The 19,534-nt window shown below is 40.5% G+C and overlaps 1 protein-coding gene across 1 annotated transcript in view; it reads right to left on the bottom strand.

Annotated features, from left to right (window-relative positions):
* GckIII (Germinal centre kinase III) overlaps positions 1–14,043 on the bottom strand; it is a 488,327-nt gene extending 474,284 nt beyond the window's left edge. The window contains exon 1 of the mRNA XM_067151485.2: positions 13,608–14,043. Within this exon, the coding sequence (XP_067007586.1) occupies positions 13,608–13,622 (15 nt within the window). The 5' untranslated portion in view covers positions 13,623–14,043. The remainder of the gene's footprint in view (positions 1–13,607) is intronic.
* Between the last annotated feature and the right edge of the window lie 5,491 nt (positions 14,044–19,534).

Genomic DNA, 19,534 nt, shown 5'->3' with positions numbered 1-19,534 from the left:
AGATAGGTTAGAGATCCAACATGGTATGACACGAACGCAGTCACAAGTTATAAAAGAAGGGTTGCCAACGTCTGAGAATAAAGAGGAGAGAAGAGCAGTGGTCTGGAAAGTTTAGGATACAGTCTAGACAATATCACTGGTATCAGGGCAGAAGTCCCCAGGTTCAGGCCACAAAATGGCTAACAGGCCCAGCATCCCCTGGAGTCCAGCTAAAATATCATAGGTTATGATTATTTAATTATTCTGCAAGAACTGATGATGACTCCAAGGGAGTTGAAACCGGTCTTCGCTTAATAAATTTCAAATATTTTACAGTGTTGAATGGTGGAACATCCCTCAAATCCTATTATATCAGCTAAAATATGACAAAAATTACGAAGTGACAAAAAGTAAGGTTATCCGGTGCACGCCATGATAAATTCAAACTGCGCAGTTTTCTTATTTTTACCAAATGAAACAGACCTGGGACTGAACATGATGCAATCTCTATTGGAGAGAATAAGAAACTTGTCTTCATCACAAGGGGCCCAAGCCCACCAACAGCAACACAGAAAATGGCCACATTTCTCAGACTTACACAGTCTCAGTTTTAATTCTTCTTTATAATTAAGAATACTTCTATGGGATGGTGGGTGGGTCCCTAGTATGCATTAAGGAAGGATCTCCCCTCTGCACTACTTCAGGTATTGTTGCACGTTATTTTTCTATGATTTTTCACCCTCAAATGATCAATGGAAATGCCTCCCACAATATCATGCAATTCCCTGTTTCCACTTCAGAATTTTTTTTCCTTCTTACAATTTTCTTTATGATGCGCTGACTCAGATGGGTCTTGTGGCAACACACTTCAGAATCATGCCCCCAACAGCTGACTTGGGCAACATGGGAAAGGCAGAAATGGCCCAGACTGATTGCTTACTGATGTGGCGACCATTGACTATACCATGTTCACAGTCACTAAACTTTCTTGCTCTACCCATTCTTCATGTACCCCACAGCACTGAATTACATTTTGTCCTCAGCCGCCTTGTATCACAGAAGCGGTAGTTGTAGCAATATCTAGTCACTATAAACTGCTAGAAAGGCTTATAATAAACAGTACAGCTCCTGCTAGTATGCTTCTCATTCCTAAAGAATAAGCTGGATTCCATCCAAAGCTTGATAGTTCCGACCAAGGAATCAAGTCCATGCCTAAACTTTTTACCTTGAGACTAAATTTGAGAAGAAATTAAGACATGTCCCTCTCCTCCTACACCTTTCTGCGCCCTGTGATACTGCCTGGAGAGAAGGACTTCTTGAACTTATCAATACAGTTCTGTGTCTAAAAACTACGACATTGACAAAATGCTGAATAACAGGCTATTCCAGGTCATTACCAAAAATGTCAGGAGCAGGTTCTATACACTAAAAACTGGACCACCGAGCTCGATAGCTGCAGTCGCTTAAGTGCAGCCAGTATCCAGTATTCGGGAGATAGTAGGTTCGAACCCCACTGTCGGCAGCCCTGAAAATGGTTTTCCGAGGTTTCGCATTTTCACACCAGGCAGTACCTTAATCAAGGCCACGGCCACTTCCTTCCCACTCCTAGCCCTTCCTTGTCCCATCATCGCCATAAGACCTATCTGTGTCAGTGCGGCATAAAGCAACTAGCAAACAAAAACAAAGAAAAAACAAAAAAAAACTGGACTACCCCCAAGGTGCAGTTTTATTCCCAACTCTTTTAACCTGTATACCCATATCTGCCAGAAACTGCATTTTGGAAATTCATCTATGCTGATGATATTAATCTCACTGTCCAGAACACCAACCTTCGGTGAAGAAGAGGATATATTAGTTGGCCTCTAGCCAAGTCTATCTAAATCTGAAGTAGTCACAAATCATGTCAGTGTTTTCCAGGCTTGTAGACCGTGGTCAGGGAGCATGTGATGGTCCTGACGTTTCACCGAGGACTGCGCTGGGCATTATCAAGGGTTCTGATTGACTTCGACAACAGCAAAGCTCACAATGGAATGGAGTGGTGTTGCAATTCCACCTCAATATCGTATAATCCCAAATACCACCCGCCACCGAATAAGACCCGCACCCTAAATTTGAGACGGCAAAATACAGAAAAGAAATAAAAAATCAAATAACTTACATACCTATTTAATGTTCTTCAAATATACCACAAATATAAATTCAAACGCTTACAATTAATAAAATCATCACAAAAATCGTAAATAAAATCAGTCCAATACTCAGATCATTCACAATTCACCGTCATCATCTGAAGTTTCACCATAGGAACTATCGTCGCTGGCATCTTTCCACAAATAGTCGTCCTCACTACCGTCCACTGAATTTGAAATTCCACATTTCTTAAAGCTTTTGGACACTAGATCGTTGGGAATGCACGCCCATGCCGTTTTGATCCAGTTGCATATTAGTCCCACTTCAGGCCTCTTCACTCGTCCGGTTGGTGTTAACGCGTGATCACCATCAGACATCCATTCGGTGTAAACTGTTTCATTGCAGTTTTGAAAGGCGGTTCACGCACACATCCAACGGCTGTAGAATAGAAGTGAGTCCTCCAGGAATGATCGCAAGATCAGTTTTTCCTTTCCTCATATCTTTTACGGCGTCAGTTGTATGTCCTCCGTAACTGTCCTAACACAAGCCTGTTTCGTTTTTGTAACAAAGCTCCCGGGCAACGTTGCCAAACGCACTTCACCCAGTCCTCAAGTAACACACTGTCCATCCAGCTGGACTCATGTGTTCTAACAATAACACTGGACGGCAAGTTTCCTTTCGGAAGTGTTTTCCTTTTCAGAACCACATATGGAGGGAGTTTGGTTCCATCCACTAATACACACGACATTACCGAGCATCGTTGCTTTTCGTTACAACCTGTTCTAATGGTTACAATTTTAGAACCCTTCGTATCCACTGTATTTTCCAACGGCATTTCAAAATAGACAGGTGTCTGGTCAGCACTCCCAATTTGTGACAGCAAATATGAATTTTGCTACCTCAAATGAATAATGTGACACTGAAAGGCCATTATTTTTTCTTCATACGCCCCAGGGAGACGTTATGAAACAGATGTACGTCTCCGAATGCACAATCCCTTTCTCCGAAAAAAGTTTTGAATACATCCGTGACTTGCAGTAAAACCCTGTGCTTTGAGTTCTTTTGAGATCTCTAGTGCTTTCAATTGACATATTTCACTAGAAACACCATATCCTAACTCACGTTTTTCTATCACAAATTTATGGAGTCATTCTTCAATTTCCGGAAACACTGTACTTCTCCCACGGAGCGCTCTGCGATCACCGTTAATTTTTAGAAGTTTTTCCTTCTTCTTCCGCCAATCACAAATACACGATTCATCAATATTGTACTTTCTGCCAACGGCACGATTTCCGTATATTTCAGCTTCGCTTACAACTTTAAGTTTCTCACGCACAGTAAACGACCACAGACACCGTTTTAAATCCATCACGTACTATCGAGACAGCACTTTCATGGGACAGATACGGAACTCGAATGTGAGCGAGGTAGACTTCCGTAACCAACAGTCTCGACTCTCGCAAAGTACGATATCCCCCGAGATCAGCTATTCGCGCACCCAGCATGCCAGCAACACTTGTGAAACAAATGACGATCGAGCATCCGCTACAGCGGCTTTCATATTTACCGCATATTTAGATAGATAGATAAAAGCCTTTATTTTCTGTGGCGAAGTTAGGGCTCTTGGCCCTTTCTTACACTTAACCACACACATATTATTCTTTGTTAATACAATAACAATGATTAACTTAAAATACTAAGAACTACAAATAACACTAATTTTTAAGACAAAAATATGAATACACACACACTCATATCCTTTGATTTACCGTATTTCATTACCTTACATTTCGCATTTACATGCCACTGTAACCGTATTGAGAAAAAATCGATCTTGTTTTCTAGAACGCAACTAAAACACAATAAGACATGAATGCCTGTTTCCATGTGATATACTGAATACAGTAACCGTATTCAAATCTATGTCAATACTCTATGTAAACGTAGTAAATATTTACGAGAATGAACGGCTTGAATACAACCAGCACCAAGATTTAGAACCAATATTTTTGGGGAAAAAGTGCGGGTGGTATTCGGGATAATACGGTATATGGAGCAGGCTACGATGCACTGCTCGGTTTTTGGTCTGCCATGTTGGAGGGGCGGATGCTGACTGGCTGTTTTTCGGCCAATGATTGGAGCATTAAGGAACCCAATGAACGTCAACCTGCCTTGGCGGAGACAGGCACTGATCACCGTTGCTTTTTCTGGTACGCCACAGCCATCGTGTCCTTCACAATTTAAGTCTTTCAGGACTGGAAATCAGGCTTTATTTACCCGTCCAGATTCCTCCTTATGGTTGGAGCTGTTGGTGTGCATCAGGATTTCAATGGCTTCCCTTTGTAGCTGGGTGTGATAAGAAGCAGTGTTGGAAAGTACTTTGGTGTTGCTGTATTGTATGTCATGGCCTGCTAGTAGCGACTGTTTGGCAACTGATGATCTGTTTGCTTGACCCAGCCGAATATGTCTGTTGTGCCCCTTCAGTCGTGTGGCGATGCTGCGTTTTGTGGTGCCTCTGTATACCTGGCCGCAGCTGCACGGGATCTTGTAGAAATCAGCTGTGGAAGAAGGATGTCCCTTGTCTTTAGCAGGCAGCTACATTGAAATGCTAAAACACAACAACAGCTTCAACAGTAAAGAGGAATCTGAACATGTAAACAAAACCTGGTTTCCAGTCCTGAAAGACTTCAATCCTGGAGGACACGATGGCCGCAGCAGACCAGAAAAAGCAACAGGTAATCAGTCGCTTGTCTCCAACAAGGCAGGTCGATGTACAGCGGGCTCCTTAATGCTCCAATCATTGGCTAAAGAACAGCCAATCGGCAACTGCCCCTTCAACATGGCGGACCAACAGATGAGCAGCGCATCGTAGCCTGCATTATATAATGAGGTGGAACCGCAACACCACTTCACTCCGCTGTGAGCTTCGCCGCTATCAAAGTCAATCAGAACCCTTGATAATGCCAAGCGCAGTCCTCGGTGAAATGTCAGGACCATCGCATGTACCTGGACCACAACCTACCAGCCTGGAAAACACTGACATGATTTGTAATGCTGGCTGTGAAAGCCTTAATTGCTATATGAAATAGTCACGTTTCACCTCAGCAACTTACAGGCAAACTAACAAAATAGGGCTGAGTTCGACAAGCTCTGAAGCAAAACAGCACTCCAGAATAGGTGCGTCACTGACTTTGAAGTCACCTAGAAAAAAAAAAAAGGCCACAAATTAAAGAGCCACAGTAAGTTTCTGAGCAGGCTAGCTGGAATGTCATGGGGTGCTGACGCTAACACCTTAAAGACAATTGCCTCAGCCCTCGTTTATTCTCCTGCTGAATACTGTGCAGGTGTGTAGTTGAACAGTTCACATAACCAAAAGGTCAATATACAACTCCAACAGACGATGAGCAACATTTCTGGCAAGCTGCTTTCCATCCCAGTCCAGTGGCTACCTGCATGTAGCAACATCGCCCCTCCTCACATCAGAAGACAGCAAGCACTTGCCTGCTTTTTTTTTTTTTTTTGCTAGGGGCTTTACGTCGCACCGACACAGATAGGTCTTATGGCGACGATGGGATAGGAAAGGCCTAGGAGTTGGAAGGAAGCGGCCGTGGCCTTAATTAAGGTACAGCCCCAGCATTTGCCTGGTGTGAAAATGGGAAACCACGGAAAACCATCTTCAGGGCTGCCGATAGTGGGATTCGAACCTACTATCTCCCGGATGCAAGCTCACAGCCGCGCGCTTCTACGCGCACGGCCAACTCGCCCGGTTTGCCTGCTTTTAGACCAGGATGATGATGAAGGAAGATTTCCCTATACACTAAGATATAATACATCTTACTAAAACTAGGCTGAAATCTCAAAAACTGGCATGCAGATTGGCTTTGGATCTCAGATCTTGTCTTTCAGCCTTAGGAATGCTTGAAGAGAAGAAGGGTCGAGGTCCCCTCCCTGCAGCCTCATCCACATCTCTGATCCCAGTGTAAAGCCAGATGGCTTCAATCTGTTCTGGGCTGTCTGGTCCAAGCTGAACAGTCACATGTGACACCGGTTGGACTTCCTCAGCTGTACATCAGTGGGGTTGTGTAGACTCCCGTTGTTGTGACTGCAGTGCTGAAATGCAGACCATCAAGCATATCGTACAAGAATGCCCAATGTTATGTTTTTTCTGATTCCTGGATGACCTACATGCAGCAAATCCAGAAGCAATCACCTGGATAGCAGATCTCAAGATTACTATTTGAGATAGTAGCCCTATCTTAATGCTGAAAATCTGTATACATTTGTACATATTACTTGTTAATTTACTTTTAATATTACTTTTAGGCCTATAAATTATGTCACGTACACTATACATCATATGTTAATAACAACAAACACTAGTTTACATGTACAGAGGGGTGTGCAGATAATGAATTTTGCCCTAGTGATGTCATCATTATATTTGCCACAATTCTTCAGCTAACAACAAAGAATGACAAAATGTGTCATGTTATAAATGCCAACAAAACAAATTATTTTTGGTCAATTATTGCTAAAAAAATTTACTAAATTTCAACTTGTACAAATTAATATAACAATCTTAATCAGAATTGATTATCCACACGTGTGCTCAATCTTCTCTCCATAACTAAATTTGAAATTCACCTTAAATTCATTTAATTAAATTTGGGTTTAGGATTAGACATACATAATTATACCTCTCCTCATTTTTCATAACAGAAACACTACACTTATCAAGCAGTTCTTATATCATATCTAACCAGAATTTTGCAACACTGATGACACTCGGCCAGCCCCACAGTCACGGGAAGCGTGTCGCCTCTCACCTGGGAAGCCCAGTTTCGATTCCCAGTTACATCAGAGATATTTACCTGGACTGAAGGGTTAGTTCGAGGTCCAATCAGCCTACAAGATTACAACTAAGGAGCTATCTGGGGAAATCGTGATCCTGGTCTAGAAAATCAACTTTCGTCCAGTTAGGTTTGGAGCAATTACTTTTGTAACAATTTGAGACTATCTCCAGAGCTGTAAGATTCTCATCTAACCAACCCAAACCCATGGCTCAACAGTCCTGAAGGACCATGGCCTACCAAGTGACTGCTACCCAGCCTGAAGGCCTGCAGATTACGAGGTGTCATGTGGTCAGCACAACGAATCCTCTCGGCCGTTATTCTTTTCTTTCTAGACCAGGTACAGTTTCAAATTTGTAACTTTGGGTTTCAAGTGCTAGGCTGTCAGCATACAGAAAAGTTTTGGTATGCTGTGAGTGTGTTTATCGTTAATGAATGAAATTTAATTATTTCTATTAATAATAGTAGTGCTATTTTATTAACATGAAAAACCCACATTAAGTTCAATTATGAATAACAATGCAACTACCCCGCAAATAGATAAAATCAAGGTAGCATTTTAATAACAGGGATTCACATACAGGAACAAGGAAATTGTGCAAAAATGATGTGAAGTGATACCTGAAGTAGCAGAGTGAAGAGATCCTTCCTTTATGCATGCCAGGGACCCACCAATCTGCCTTTAAAAGTATTCATACTTATATAGAATAATTAATATGATGACTGTCTATGCAGGCAACATGACCATTTTCTGTGTTCCTATTGGCCAGAGCAGCTTGCTTTTGTCTGTAATAGAGCTTGCATAATGTGTGGCCGCAGGGCTGCCACATTCTGTGAAAATATGGAAATCGCTAAGTTTGAAAATGTCATGGCATATGCTGGATGCATCCATGACGTGAATACAGTAAGTACAGAGGGAGTGAAATTCACAGATTTTTTGAAAGACCAATGGTTTTGTCACTGACCAATGGTCTAACCACTCCAGATCAATGTTCTTCTCACTAGAGGCCTGTACAGGGCACTTCACAGCTCTAGGGGCTCACAGCACCAGAACATCTATTCATGCCCCCAAGACCAATGGTCTAACCTATCCAGACCAATGGTTTTGTCACTAGCTGCACCTAAGTTGGCAGCCTTGTGTAGTATGTTATGACATCGTGCAATCCGAATTATGCTGAATTCTTAACCTTTTTCCTGCACCCCTATTAGTGAAGTTTTACCAAAATCAAAATTAACAATTCAAAACTGCTGTAACAAGTTCAAGTAAAGAGTCACGAAAACAAGTTAGATAAGATTACATTCTAACAAATTTTAAAATAAAATGTCAACAAAATTATACTACAATTCTATTAAGAGATTGGTGTTAAAATGTTTCTAGATCCATCATCAAAGATTTAATAGTAATAATGCAATTTGTTTTACATCCAACTATCTACTTTTAAGGTCTTTCAGGAATGCTGAAATCCAGGAATTTTGTCCCACAGGAGTATTTTTACATGCCAGTAAATCTACCAACACAAGACTGGTGTATATATATCGAGCCAGGATCGGACCCATCAACTTGGGTTCAGAAGGTCAGCGCTTTATCATCTAAGCCACTTGACATGTAAGACTAAGTTTATCTAGTGTTCAAAGCAGTACGGCTGAGACTAAACAAGGGCTTTATTTTTAAATCTTGCCCCGGGTCTGTCCTTGAAAGACGCTTTGTAGCCTGTGATGGCGAGTGCTCAATCGAAGGTGTATCTTCATGTGCAAAAAGTATTTTAAATATGAATCACCTCGTCAGGTGCATCCTGAATTTGTTTGGAATTTTACTGGTCAAGTGCAATTCTGGTCAGTGTATTTTAAATGGTACTCAAGTTTTGTCAGCTGCACCCAGTGGCTCATATGGCGGAGACACTGGCCTTCTGACCCCAACTTGATAGGTTGGGGAATTTCCAGAACAACAATTCACAATATTGTAAATAAATTCAACAGTACTGTCTCACTGGAAAACAAGAAACAGGACATAATTTTGTATTCAGTCCAGTCTTGTTTCAAATTCGAATTCTTAGGAATTTCATCTCACTTGACTTGACTTCTCTTTGCTTTGGTCTTTACCCAAATTTCAGCTTCATACGTCAAGATTAGTAGAAAGTAGTTCTTGTACATGATTTCCTTGCATTTTTATTGGCACTTCTTTACTTCATAGTAGATATTATTGTTGAAATTACATTAATTTAAGAACATAACAATCTGCTTTACATCGCACCGACACAGATAGGTCTTAAGGCAATGATGGGATAGGAAAGGGCTAGGAGTGGGAAGGAAGCAACCATTGCTTTAATTAAGGTACAGCTCCAGCATTTGCCTGGTGTGAAAATAGGAAACCACAAAAAAACCTCTTCAGGGCTGCCGACAGTGACATATAACATCTTTATAACAAACCGGTACCTTGTACAAATTAATTCCACCATCATTGTTACACCTTCGTTCCTCAGCACATTCTATACTCTGAGATTTTTTAATCTCCCGAACTATCTCCCGAATGCAAGCTGATGGGTACGTGACCTGAACCACGCGGCCACTTGCTCGGTTTAGAATATAACACAGTAGATTGATATAGCTCACTTTTACAAGAAGAAGTACTTCCACCCAAAGATTAAAAGTCATTCATTCAAATTATATGTGCTTACTGAACATCTACATCATCATCATTTTAATATATATCTAGATACAGCTCGACTAGGGAAAGTATCATATAACTCCAGTCCATGTTCTTCTCTTGCTCCTCACAACTTCTCATTCTTCACAATCATCCAGTACATGACGCATTATTATCTAACAATCTTAACCTCGTCGCCATAAGACCAATCTGTGTCGGTGCGACGTAAAGCCACTAGCAAAAAAAAAAAAAAAAAAATCAATCTTAACCAAGTTCAGACATTGTAATCTGTGCCTTCCTCAGCCCATCTTCCATTTGTCAGTGTATAGGCTAGTTTGTTTTGGTATTCTTTCATTATTCATGTAAAATATCCAAACCACACATTTTTCTCTATTCATTAGGGCCTACTTAAACTTTACACTTTTATTTCCACCCCTATATCTTCATTTCTCGCTTTTCTTCTGTAACATACTTCTGAAAAAATTTACTTTTGATGAATAAATTCACATTTTAACCTTCTTTGTTCCTGGTCTAGTTTCATCAGCAACATCTTTATAACAAACCGGTACCTTGTACAAATTAATTCCGCCATCATTGTTACATCTTCGTTCCTCAGTACATTCTATACTCTGAGATTTTTTTAAACAGTCCCAAGTTGTATACCCACCAATTCACATTCCCCATTGTTCGATTTTCCCATTTGCTGTATCAAGATGTTCCTGAACCTCTCATCCACCTCCCAGATCATATCATCAGCAAACAGCACTCTATGTCCATTTATCATTTTAAGCAGTAAAGATGACTGCACACTTTTCTGTCTCAGTCTACTTGAATGTCAAACAATCCTGTCTGCCCAAATGCATCCTGACAAAACTTTAACATTATTGGTTTTTTATGCCCCGCTAACTTCTTTTACGGTTTTCAGAGATGCCGAGGTGCCGGAATTTTGTCCCTCAGGAGTTCTTTACCATGCTAGTAAATCTACCAACACAAGGCTGACGTATTTGAGCACCTTCAAATACCACCAAAATGAAACAGGATCGGACCTATCAAGCTGGGAAGAATAGGGAGAAAGAAGACGAGCTGCTCAACTAAGTGGTATGTGAATGAAATAATAACAATAAGTTAATTTATTGTTATTATTTCATTCAAATATCATCAATATGGATCAAAAATAATATTTAAGATAAGAGGTACGTTCCGAACTGTCAGCGGAGAGATGGCGTGGAATGACATCAGTAGACGAATAAGTTTGAGTGGCGTCTTTAAAAGTAGGAAAGGTCACAATAAAGTTGGAATTCAAGAGGACAAATTGGGGCAAATATTCATTTATAGGAAGGGGAGTTAGGAATTGGAATAACTTACCAAAGAAGATGTGCAATAAATTTCCAATTTCTTTGAAATCTTTTAAGAAAAGGCTAGGAAAACAACAGATAGAGAATCTGCCACCTGGGTGACTGCCCTAAATGCAGATCAGTATTGATTGATTGATTGATTGATTGATTGATTGAGCGAGGCCTATATCAAAATATTAATCTACTGTGTTATAGTCTTAACCGAGCAAGTGGCCGCACGGATTGGGTCACGTACCCATCAGCTTGCATTCGGGAGACAGCAGGTTTGAATCCCACTGTCAGCAACCCTGAGGATGTTTTTTTGTGGTTTCCTATTTTCACACCAGGCAAATGCTGGGTCTGTACATTAATTACAGCCACGGTCGCTTCCTTCCCACTCCTAGTCCTTTCCTATCCCATCATTGCCTTAACACCTATCTGTATCAGTGCGATGTAAAGCAGACTGTTATATTCTTAATTCAGAGCTGATCATTTGAACAAGTATATTTATGCCATGGGCTAGGCTAATAAAATTAATATTCGAGGTTAGTCCGCAAAAGCAGGTTCCAACAAAAACGTAGGCCTAATACCGCACTGTAGACAGAGTTTCGGTCTTATAAGCATTTTAGGCCCCGTGAGTTCAAGATATCAGGTAAAAATACAAAGGCTTTAATGTACTCGTATGTCTTGAGTTTTCAAAAATCTACGACTACTGTTAGCCTGCAAGTTACATAAATGTAAGAAGGCGCTATTATTCTTATTTGTCTTAAAATACTCAGTAACCACCACTAGTATGATAAAATTACTGTTTGGTATAGTCCTACGGCTACATCTTTATTATACGTATATGTAAGTTAATACCACTTTATCCTTCCATTAGCACAGTAACAATAGGCCTGTAACAGTTTCTCTATTATGATGATATTCAGGCGAGGTGGGAGAATCACAGCTGAGGACAGGATTTATTACAACAATGAAAAAGTAATGATTGTAAATTTATTCAGGTACCGGTACCTGGGAATACCCCTCCAACCCATTGGATCCATCATTTCGAATCCATATCAGAGAAATGACATCAGCTACTATCAAAATAATGTATGAAATCAAAAACCTCATTAAACTCACCCTTGAAACAGCCATGAGACTTCTGCACGCAAAAATAGAATAAGTGTTTCCATATGATATATAGAAATAATCAGGGAACATGTAACAGTATCAGACCTAAAATCTCTAGAATATGTCAAAGCAAGATTCTTGAAAAAAATGCCTTGGAATGTCATACCACTCGCCTTCAAGACTTGCCTGTAAGCTAAAGAAAGAAACATTCATAACAGAAGACCTGCAACTGAACAGACACCTGCCATCCACCCTCACCCCCACTTCCCCATGAGATCGAACTCCTCAAATACAGGCGAGAAAAGAAATTGGAAATTCCCTCAAAATTTTCCTTTACTGATGCAATCATAAACCGTAACTGGGCCAAACCGAACAACAACATACAGAGTGCACTAGCTCGGCCATCAATGCATGGATTTCATCACAAGATGTGCACAAAAGCTAGTTTCCATAAGCCTTGTTCAAAATGCTTATGTAAACTCTGCTATAGTAACTGAGAATTATACCACGTCACAAGCTGCCCAAAACAAAGTCCTTGATGGGCTATAATAAAAAAGGAATGAAAAACTGAATCAATTGATACACATTTGTGTGCTTTACCTTAATAATAAGTGTAACAGTTTCTGAACAGTTCTTGTTGAAAAGATTTCCAAGGTATCAACATTGTAATAGGCTAGTATAAAATTTTCTTATTCATTCTTATAAAAAGATCTCCAAAACTAAATTGGCTTGTAAATAAATGAATGTTGATAGTAAATACATTAAGCCATATAATTAAGAAAGTGATGAAAAATGAAATAGTTACTTTCATTAAATCATTCAATAGATAACTCCTACCGAGAAAAATTATGGTTCCATGCCATAGTGTAGTGTGATAAAATCTGAAAATAAGAATTTATTTAAAAACTTAAGAGAACATAACTTACAACCTATGGAATGAAAGAAAAAATGGGATGTTCCTTAAAATGACTGTTGATCTCAAAACAATACAAGTGACATGTCAGCATAACAATACAGTTTTAAGAGCAATAAAACTGAATGCTCTATTTATATCCTTCCAAAAAATACACAATGTTTAAAAGGCTCAAGAATCTTTCATAAAGAAAATTCCTTAAACTTAATGGAAAGATGTTGCAACAATAGAGTTTAAAACTAACCAGACAACTATAAGGATGACTATTGCAATGACAACGACCAAACTAACGTGTTTTGCATTCTGAGATTACAATGTAAACAGATGTCAAAGGCTTACATTCAATTCCCCAAACTTTGAAACACCCTATTCGTAACATTTCCCAGTAGGCTAATGATCAGATAAGGAAACTGAAGTGCCAATTCTAAACCATTCACAAATAAATAAAAATTTAAAAAAAGATACCTAGTATTTTAAAACCACCTGCCTCACACACCAAGGTAGGCATCCTATTACAATGATACTGATGGAATCTTGTTAGTGCAACAGAAGTGCTGAACTTCTGCTTCATAAGGCAGTAACTTAAATATATGTTTACTAGCCATAAGACAGTAAAATAAAAATAAGCTAGCAATGCTCACCTCATTGAAGGCCATACTTCCACTATACTTTCCTCTAGAGCAAAAGAGACCTTAATTTTGCACAGCTGGAGTAAATGTTGTTGTTTTGATGGGGAATGTTTACACACGGCTAGTCATATCAAAGGACAACTTCTCCTGGCATCATCCAAATCACACACAAACAAAACATTTTCACAATTGCTTCTCGATGGTAAATATTTAAACAAAAAAAACATCACACGTCGGCTATAATATATACATTCCTCAGGTGGAAATCTAGATCTATTAAAATAAAATGTTTTAACGAAAAAAATCACTAACAAAAGTTAAATGCTACTCTGAAACATGATAAAACTATTATGAACCCCTGCACCTACTCATTCTCGGTATACGTAACACGTTTGTTATATTCCCTACAGTGTTTGTTTCCACATCAGAGAATACCCTACACACAACAGCGCCATCTTGATTTGATGTCACTACAGACGCTGAACAGTGACAGGATTGCGGAACCCAACACTCCTGAGAAATTAGAGCAGGTAGATAACCTCTTCTCATTCCTACCGTCTCCTTCAATTAGTTAAGCGGATCATGATGGATGAATGACTTTGTATGTACATTGAAAAATGTAATTTGTATGCATAAATTATCAAAAGATAATTATAGATATACATCCGCGAATCCTGTCACAACCCAGGTAAATCCGTATAGCTAGTTTGCTACTTCAAGACCTGGCAAGGCTACCGCTTAATCGAAAGGCTCGACCTTTTAAACACTTCGAGCAGCTTTGAAAGTCGCATATCATGTAAACCGTTGCACACAGTCTACCGCAAATAAACGGAGGGAGTTATTACGTAGAATTTCGCACAATGTGCATAAGTAACCGGAGAAAATGTCCATTCCTCCTTATATGGTATTCATATGTGGGAAATAATTCCATCAGCAATAATGTTGTTTCTTTTTTGTTTTGCAACAGGTGTAAAACACACAAATGATCAGGTTACAAGTAACATTTGTAGGCTCGATTATGTTCTTCTTTTGCACATTATTCACTGCCCTCGGGTGTTCGAGAAGCGGTTTATAATAACGAATACGGCGTTATTTTGTAATAAACTGTATAAAATGATTTACCGCTATCTAAGAATGATCAAGTTGAGTGACATATTTATTAGGAAAGCAATGCCTGATTGCAGGTTACGAAATATTATTCCAATACTGTACCTAATTCACGCAGTTAGACCGACTTTCATTAATTTGATAACAGTAATGAATTTCCTTGTTTGAGAGTTTTCAACTTGTTTAAGATCAAGTAAAATTGTCTAGGGAGTCACTTGCTTAAAACGACCGCGCAGCAAGCGGCAGAAAGCGCTCTAGAGACCTAATTAATTCCCAGTTAAAACTGTGTAAATATAGGTTTAATTCTGCGAACTGTTATTGTTATTATTATTATTATTATTATTATTATTATTATTATTATTATTATTATTATTACCGTACATAATGGTCGTCAGGAGGAACATTGCGAAAACCAGTAGCACAGTTTAAGTCAATATGAACTGTCAATCATATCGTAATAGACAGAACACTACAAAAACATTCATAGGTTAATAGAAAACTATGGAGAGATCTTAAACTTTTAAGTTGTAACTTAGGCTAAGATTGATCTTTATTACATTGGACAGTTTGATTACGCAGGCTTCCGCAAATTTTAAAGCGTTTTGAAATGTCCATGACATATTTTTTCAAGTGATCGCGAAAAAATGAATTCGAGAGACTATCCATAGTGGGGGCAGTAAGTTTTGACTAATACTTCTTGTTTCCTACAATACCAATTTTTTTTGTATGTTTTGAATAATTACATTTAGCAATTATTTTACACCTTTCATCATCATCATCATCTGTTTACCCTCCAGGTTCGGTTTTTCCCTCGGACTTAGCGAGGGATCCCACTTCTACCGCCTCAAGGGCAGTGTCCTGGAGCTTCAGACTCTTGGTCGGGGGATACAACTGGGGAGTATGACCAGTACCTCACCCAAGGCGGCCTCACCTGCTATGCTGAACAGGGGCCTTGTGAAGGGATGGGAAGGTAGGAAGGGATAGGCAAGGAAGAGGGAAGGAAGCGGCCGTGGCCTTAAGTTAGGTACCATCCCGGCATTCGCCTGGAGGAGAAGTGGGAAACCACGGAAAACCACTTCCAGGATGGCTGAGGTGGGAATCGAACCCACCTCTACTCAGTTGACCTCCCGAGGCTGAGTGGACCCCGGTCCAGCCCTCTTACCACTTTTCAAATTTCGTGGCAGAGCCGGGAATCGAACCCGGACCTCCGGGGGTGGCAGCTAATCACGCTAACCACTACACCACAGAGGCGGACTTACACCTTTCAAAAAAAAAAAAAAGAAAGGGAAACCGTACCGTTGATCTTCAAACGGGGAGGAAGAATAGCAACTCAGGACACTAGGTATAACATATCAGGACCACACTCTGAAATTAATTAACACCGTTAAATACCGTACTTATACATAGGCATCACTTTACGAACAAGGAATAATTCCTTCAAGGCAAATGTGAAAGAAAGATCTGTAACAGCAATAAAAGCTATGCCTGCCATCAAGAACATTCAGCAACACAAACTGTGATTTGTGGTTGTACCCAATAGCACCCCACACCATAAGGCCTTGAGTTGGCGCGGTGTCTTGTGCCAATGCAGTCAATGTGATGCCTCTCCCCCTGTCTTGCAGCGAACAAAAATGCGGCCATCATTTTCAAACAAACAAAACCTGGATTCGTCCGAAAACACTATCTGCTGCCATTCCTGTCCCCAGTGACGTCGTTCCACACACCATTGCAGTCTAACAAGTTTATGAACATTAGTCAAAGGTAGGCGGTGAAGTGGACGACGCGCCGGTAACCCTGACCGTAATAAACGGCGACGTATTGTCACTCCTGATAGTGTACGATGTGTTACACTGTTGCGCCAGAGCCGAGGAGGACGCAGGTCTGTTCTGCAATGCCATTCGGATAAAGTGTTGATCTTCTATGGGAGTGGTCTGGGGGATGCGACCAGACCCATCTCGTCGTGTTCTACGGTTTTCTGTGAACCATTCTGTACAAATCCGTTGCACTGCCGACTCACTTCGTCCCACACGAGCAGCAATTTCCCGGATGGATGCATCACGTTCTCTCATGCCAATAATGTGCCCTCTTTCAAACTCACTCATTTGACGGTACGGTTCTCGCATATATCTGCGAGGAATCCTGCACGTCTGCTCAAGTTACACCGATCCATTACCTTCGGTTTATAGCGACAACGAGAGCCACAGGCACATTTTACCAGTCGGTGGTGGTGCGCCGAGATATCGATGTGGACCTTGAACCTGAGGGCCGACATGGTCCAATGCTAATCATTTCTTCAGAACACACTAATGCACATGTCCTGCGAATATGAACTTCCTATCTCTAGTCTTTCAAGGTGTTCGTGTTTTTATGAACATGAGCGCACATCCAGCCATCTATTCATAACTAACGAAACTTTTGGACGATAGATAACGAAAGAGAAGAGAAATATAGAGCGAATTCTACACAACAGACTGGAAGCAAACAAACTATAAACTGAGACACATTGTGACGCGCTTTGCAGTACACAGCTTCCACTACAAAACTGCGTGACCAAACACTTGCATGAGGCAGACTTCGATTGTGTTTGTAAACTGTACAATGGGCATTATGACTGATACCACACAATATAGCGAGATCTTAAACAAAGTTTTGTACATCTGAGTGACTTACTCTTATGCACGTTGTGGGTCATCAGTCAAGAGAGTGGTTTGATGCAGCTTTCCATACCACCCTATCCTGCGCTAACCTTTTCATTTCTACATAACTACTACATCCTACATCTACTCAAATTTGTTTCGCATATTCATACCTTGGTCTACCCCTGCCGTTTCTCCCTCAAAGACTAACTGGACAAGTCCTGAGTGTCGTAAGATGTGTTCTATCATTCTACCCCATCTTCTGGTCAAATTTTACCAAATCGCTCTCCTCGCATTATTCATTATTCGATCTAGCCATATCACCTTTAGCATTCCTCTGTAACACAACATGTCGAAAACTTCTATTCTCTTACATTCTGAGCTAATCGTCCATTGTTTCACTTCCATGCAATGCAACGCTCCAGATGAATGTCTTAAAACACGTCTTTCTAATTCCTATATCAATGTTCGAAGTGAGCAAACATATTTTCTCAAGAAAGACCTTCTTTGCTTGTGCTTGTCTGGATTTTACGCCCTCCTTACTCCTGCCACAATTAGTTATTCTACTACCCAAGTCAAAATATTCATCTACGAGTACTTCCTTTAATACTTCATTTCCTAATTTAATATTTCCTGCATCACCTGACTTCGTTCGACTGCATTCCATTACTTTTGTTTTGATTTATGTATTTTAATCTCGTGTCCCTTCCCCAAGACTGTTTCGATACCATTCAGCAATTTTCCAAATCTTCTGCAGATTCAGATAAAATAACAATATTGATCTCCTCTCTCTCGATTTTGATTCCTAGTGCAGCAACGTGTAGAAGATTGATGACAGCCATAAAACCTTAATTACGCACTAAATTAGTTTTGCATGTGGGCAAGTCCATGTCCTGCAACATGCCCAAGAGGAGAGGAACGTTCACTTCGCTATAGACCGGGCGAGTTGGCCGTACGGTTAGGGCCCTGCAGCTGTGAGCTTGCACCTGGGAAATAGTGGGTTCGAACCCCGCTGTCGGAAACCCTGGTGATGGTTTTCCGTGGTTTCCCATTTTATACCAGGCAACTGCTGGGACTGTACCTTAATTAAGTCCAAGGCCGCTTCCTTCCCACCCCTAAAGCCTTACCTATTTCATCGTCGCCGTAAGACCTATCTGTGTCAGTGCAACGTAAAGCAAATTGTAGCCGGGCTGAGTGGCTCAGACGGTTGAGGCGCTGGCCTTCTGAACCCAACTTGGCAGGTTCGATCCTGGCTCAGTCCAGTGGTACTTGAAGGTGCTTAAATACGTCGGCCTCGTGCCGATAGATTTACTGGCACGTAAAAGAACTCCTGCGGGACACAATTCCGGCACCTTGGCGTCTCCAAAAACCGTAAAAACCGGGAGAGTTGGTCGTGTGGTTAAGGACGCGCAGCTGTGAGCTTGCATCCGGGAGATAGTGGGTTCAAATCCCACTGTCGGCAGCCCTGAAGATGGTTTTCCGTGGTATCCCATTTTCACACCAGGAAAATGCTGGGACTGTACCTTAATTAGGGCCACGGCCGCTTCCTTCCAACTCCTAGACCTATCCTATCCCATCGTCACCATAAGACCTATCTGTGTCGGTGCGACGTAAAACCACTAGCAAAAAAAACAAAAACAAAAAAAAAAACACCCACGCTAAAAGTAGTTAGTGGGACGAAAAGCAAATTACATTATTAGCAAATTGTTAAAAAAAACACCTTCGCTATAGTTCTAATATTAACAAAAGCGTTCTGACAGCTAGAGCAGGAGGGAGGAGCTTCCTTAGTGTCATTGCTGAGAAGTGAAAGTTAAAAGATATTAACATTTTGGCATTCGGTCTGTAAGACCATGCTGCCAGCTCTGTACATTTATTAAAAGAGGAAGGTCAAGGAGCAACATTTTTACAACATGGGGCTGACATGGCATTGTGTCTACTTGGTGACAGAAAGCCATGGTATTGGAACTTGGGTTGCATGAGGATATTTTAAATAGAGACTATAGAACAAATGTATCACAATGTTAAATGGCTTCACTTAAAAATTTGGCTATTGCTTGATATCTATGGATGCCATAGCTGCTTAAACAACGACGAAACAGGCGTGAGAAGTGAAACTTTCAGCTTTATAAGCGTTTGATAGAAATAGATTACTTATGATGTGTATCTGTGCATTCTAAAATTGTATGATGAGGTCTG

This window comes from Anabrus simplex, chromosome 7 (assembly GCF_040414725.1).
Source record: "Anabrus simplex isolate iqAnaSimp1 chromosome 7, ASM4041472v1, whole genome shotgun sequence".
In the NCBI taxonomy this organism is placed as follows: Eukaryota; Metazoa; Arthropoda; class Insecta; order Orthoptera; family Tettigoniidae; genus Anabrus; species Anabrus simplex.
This window is presented reverse-complemented; position numbering and strand designations above follow the sequence as displayed.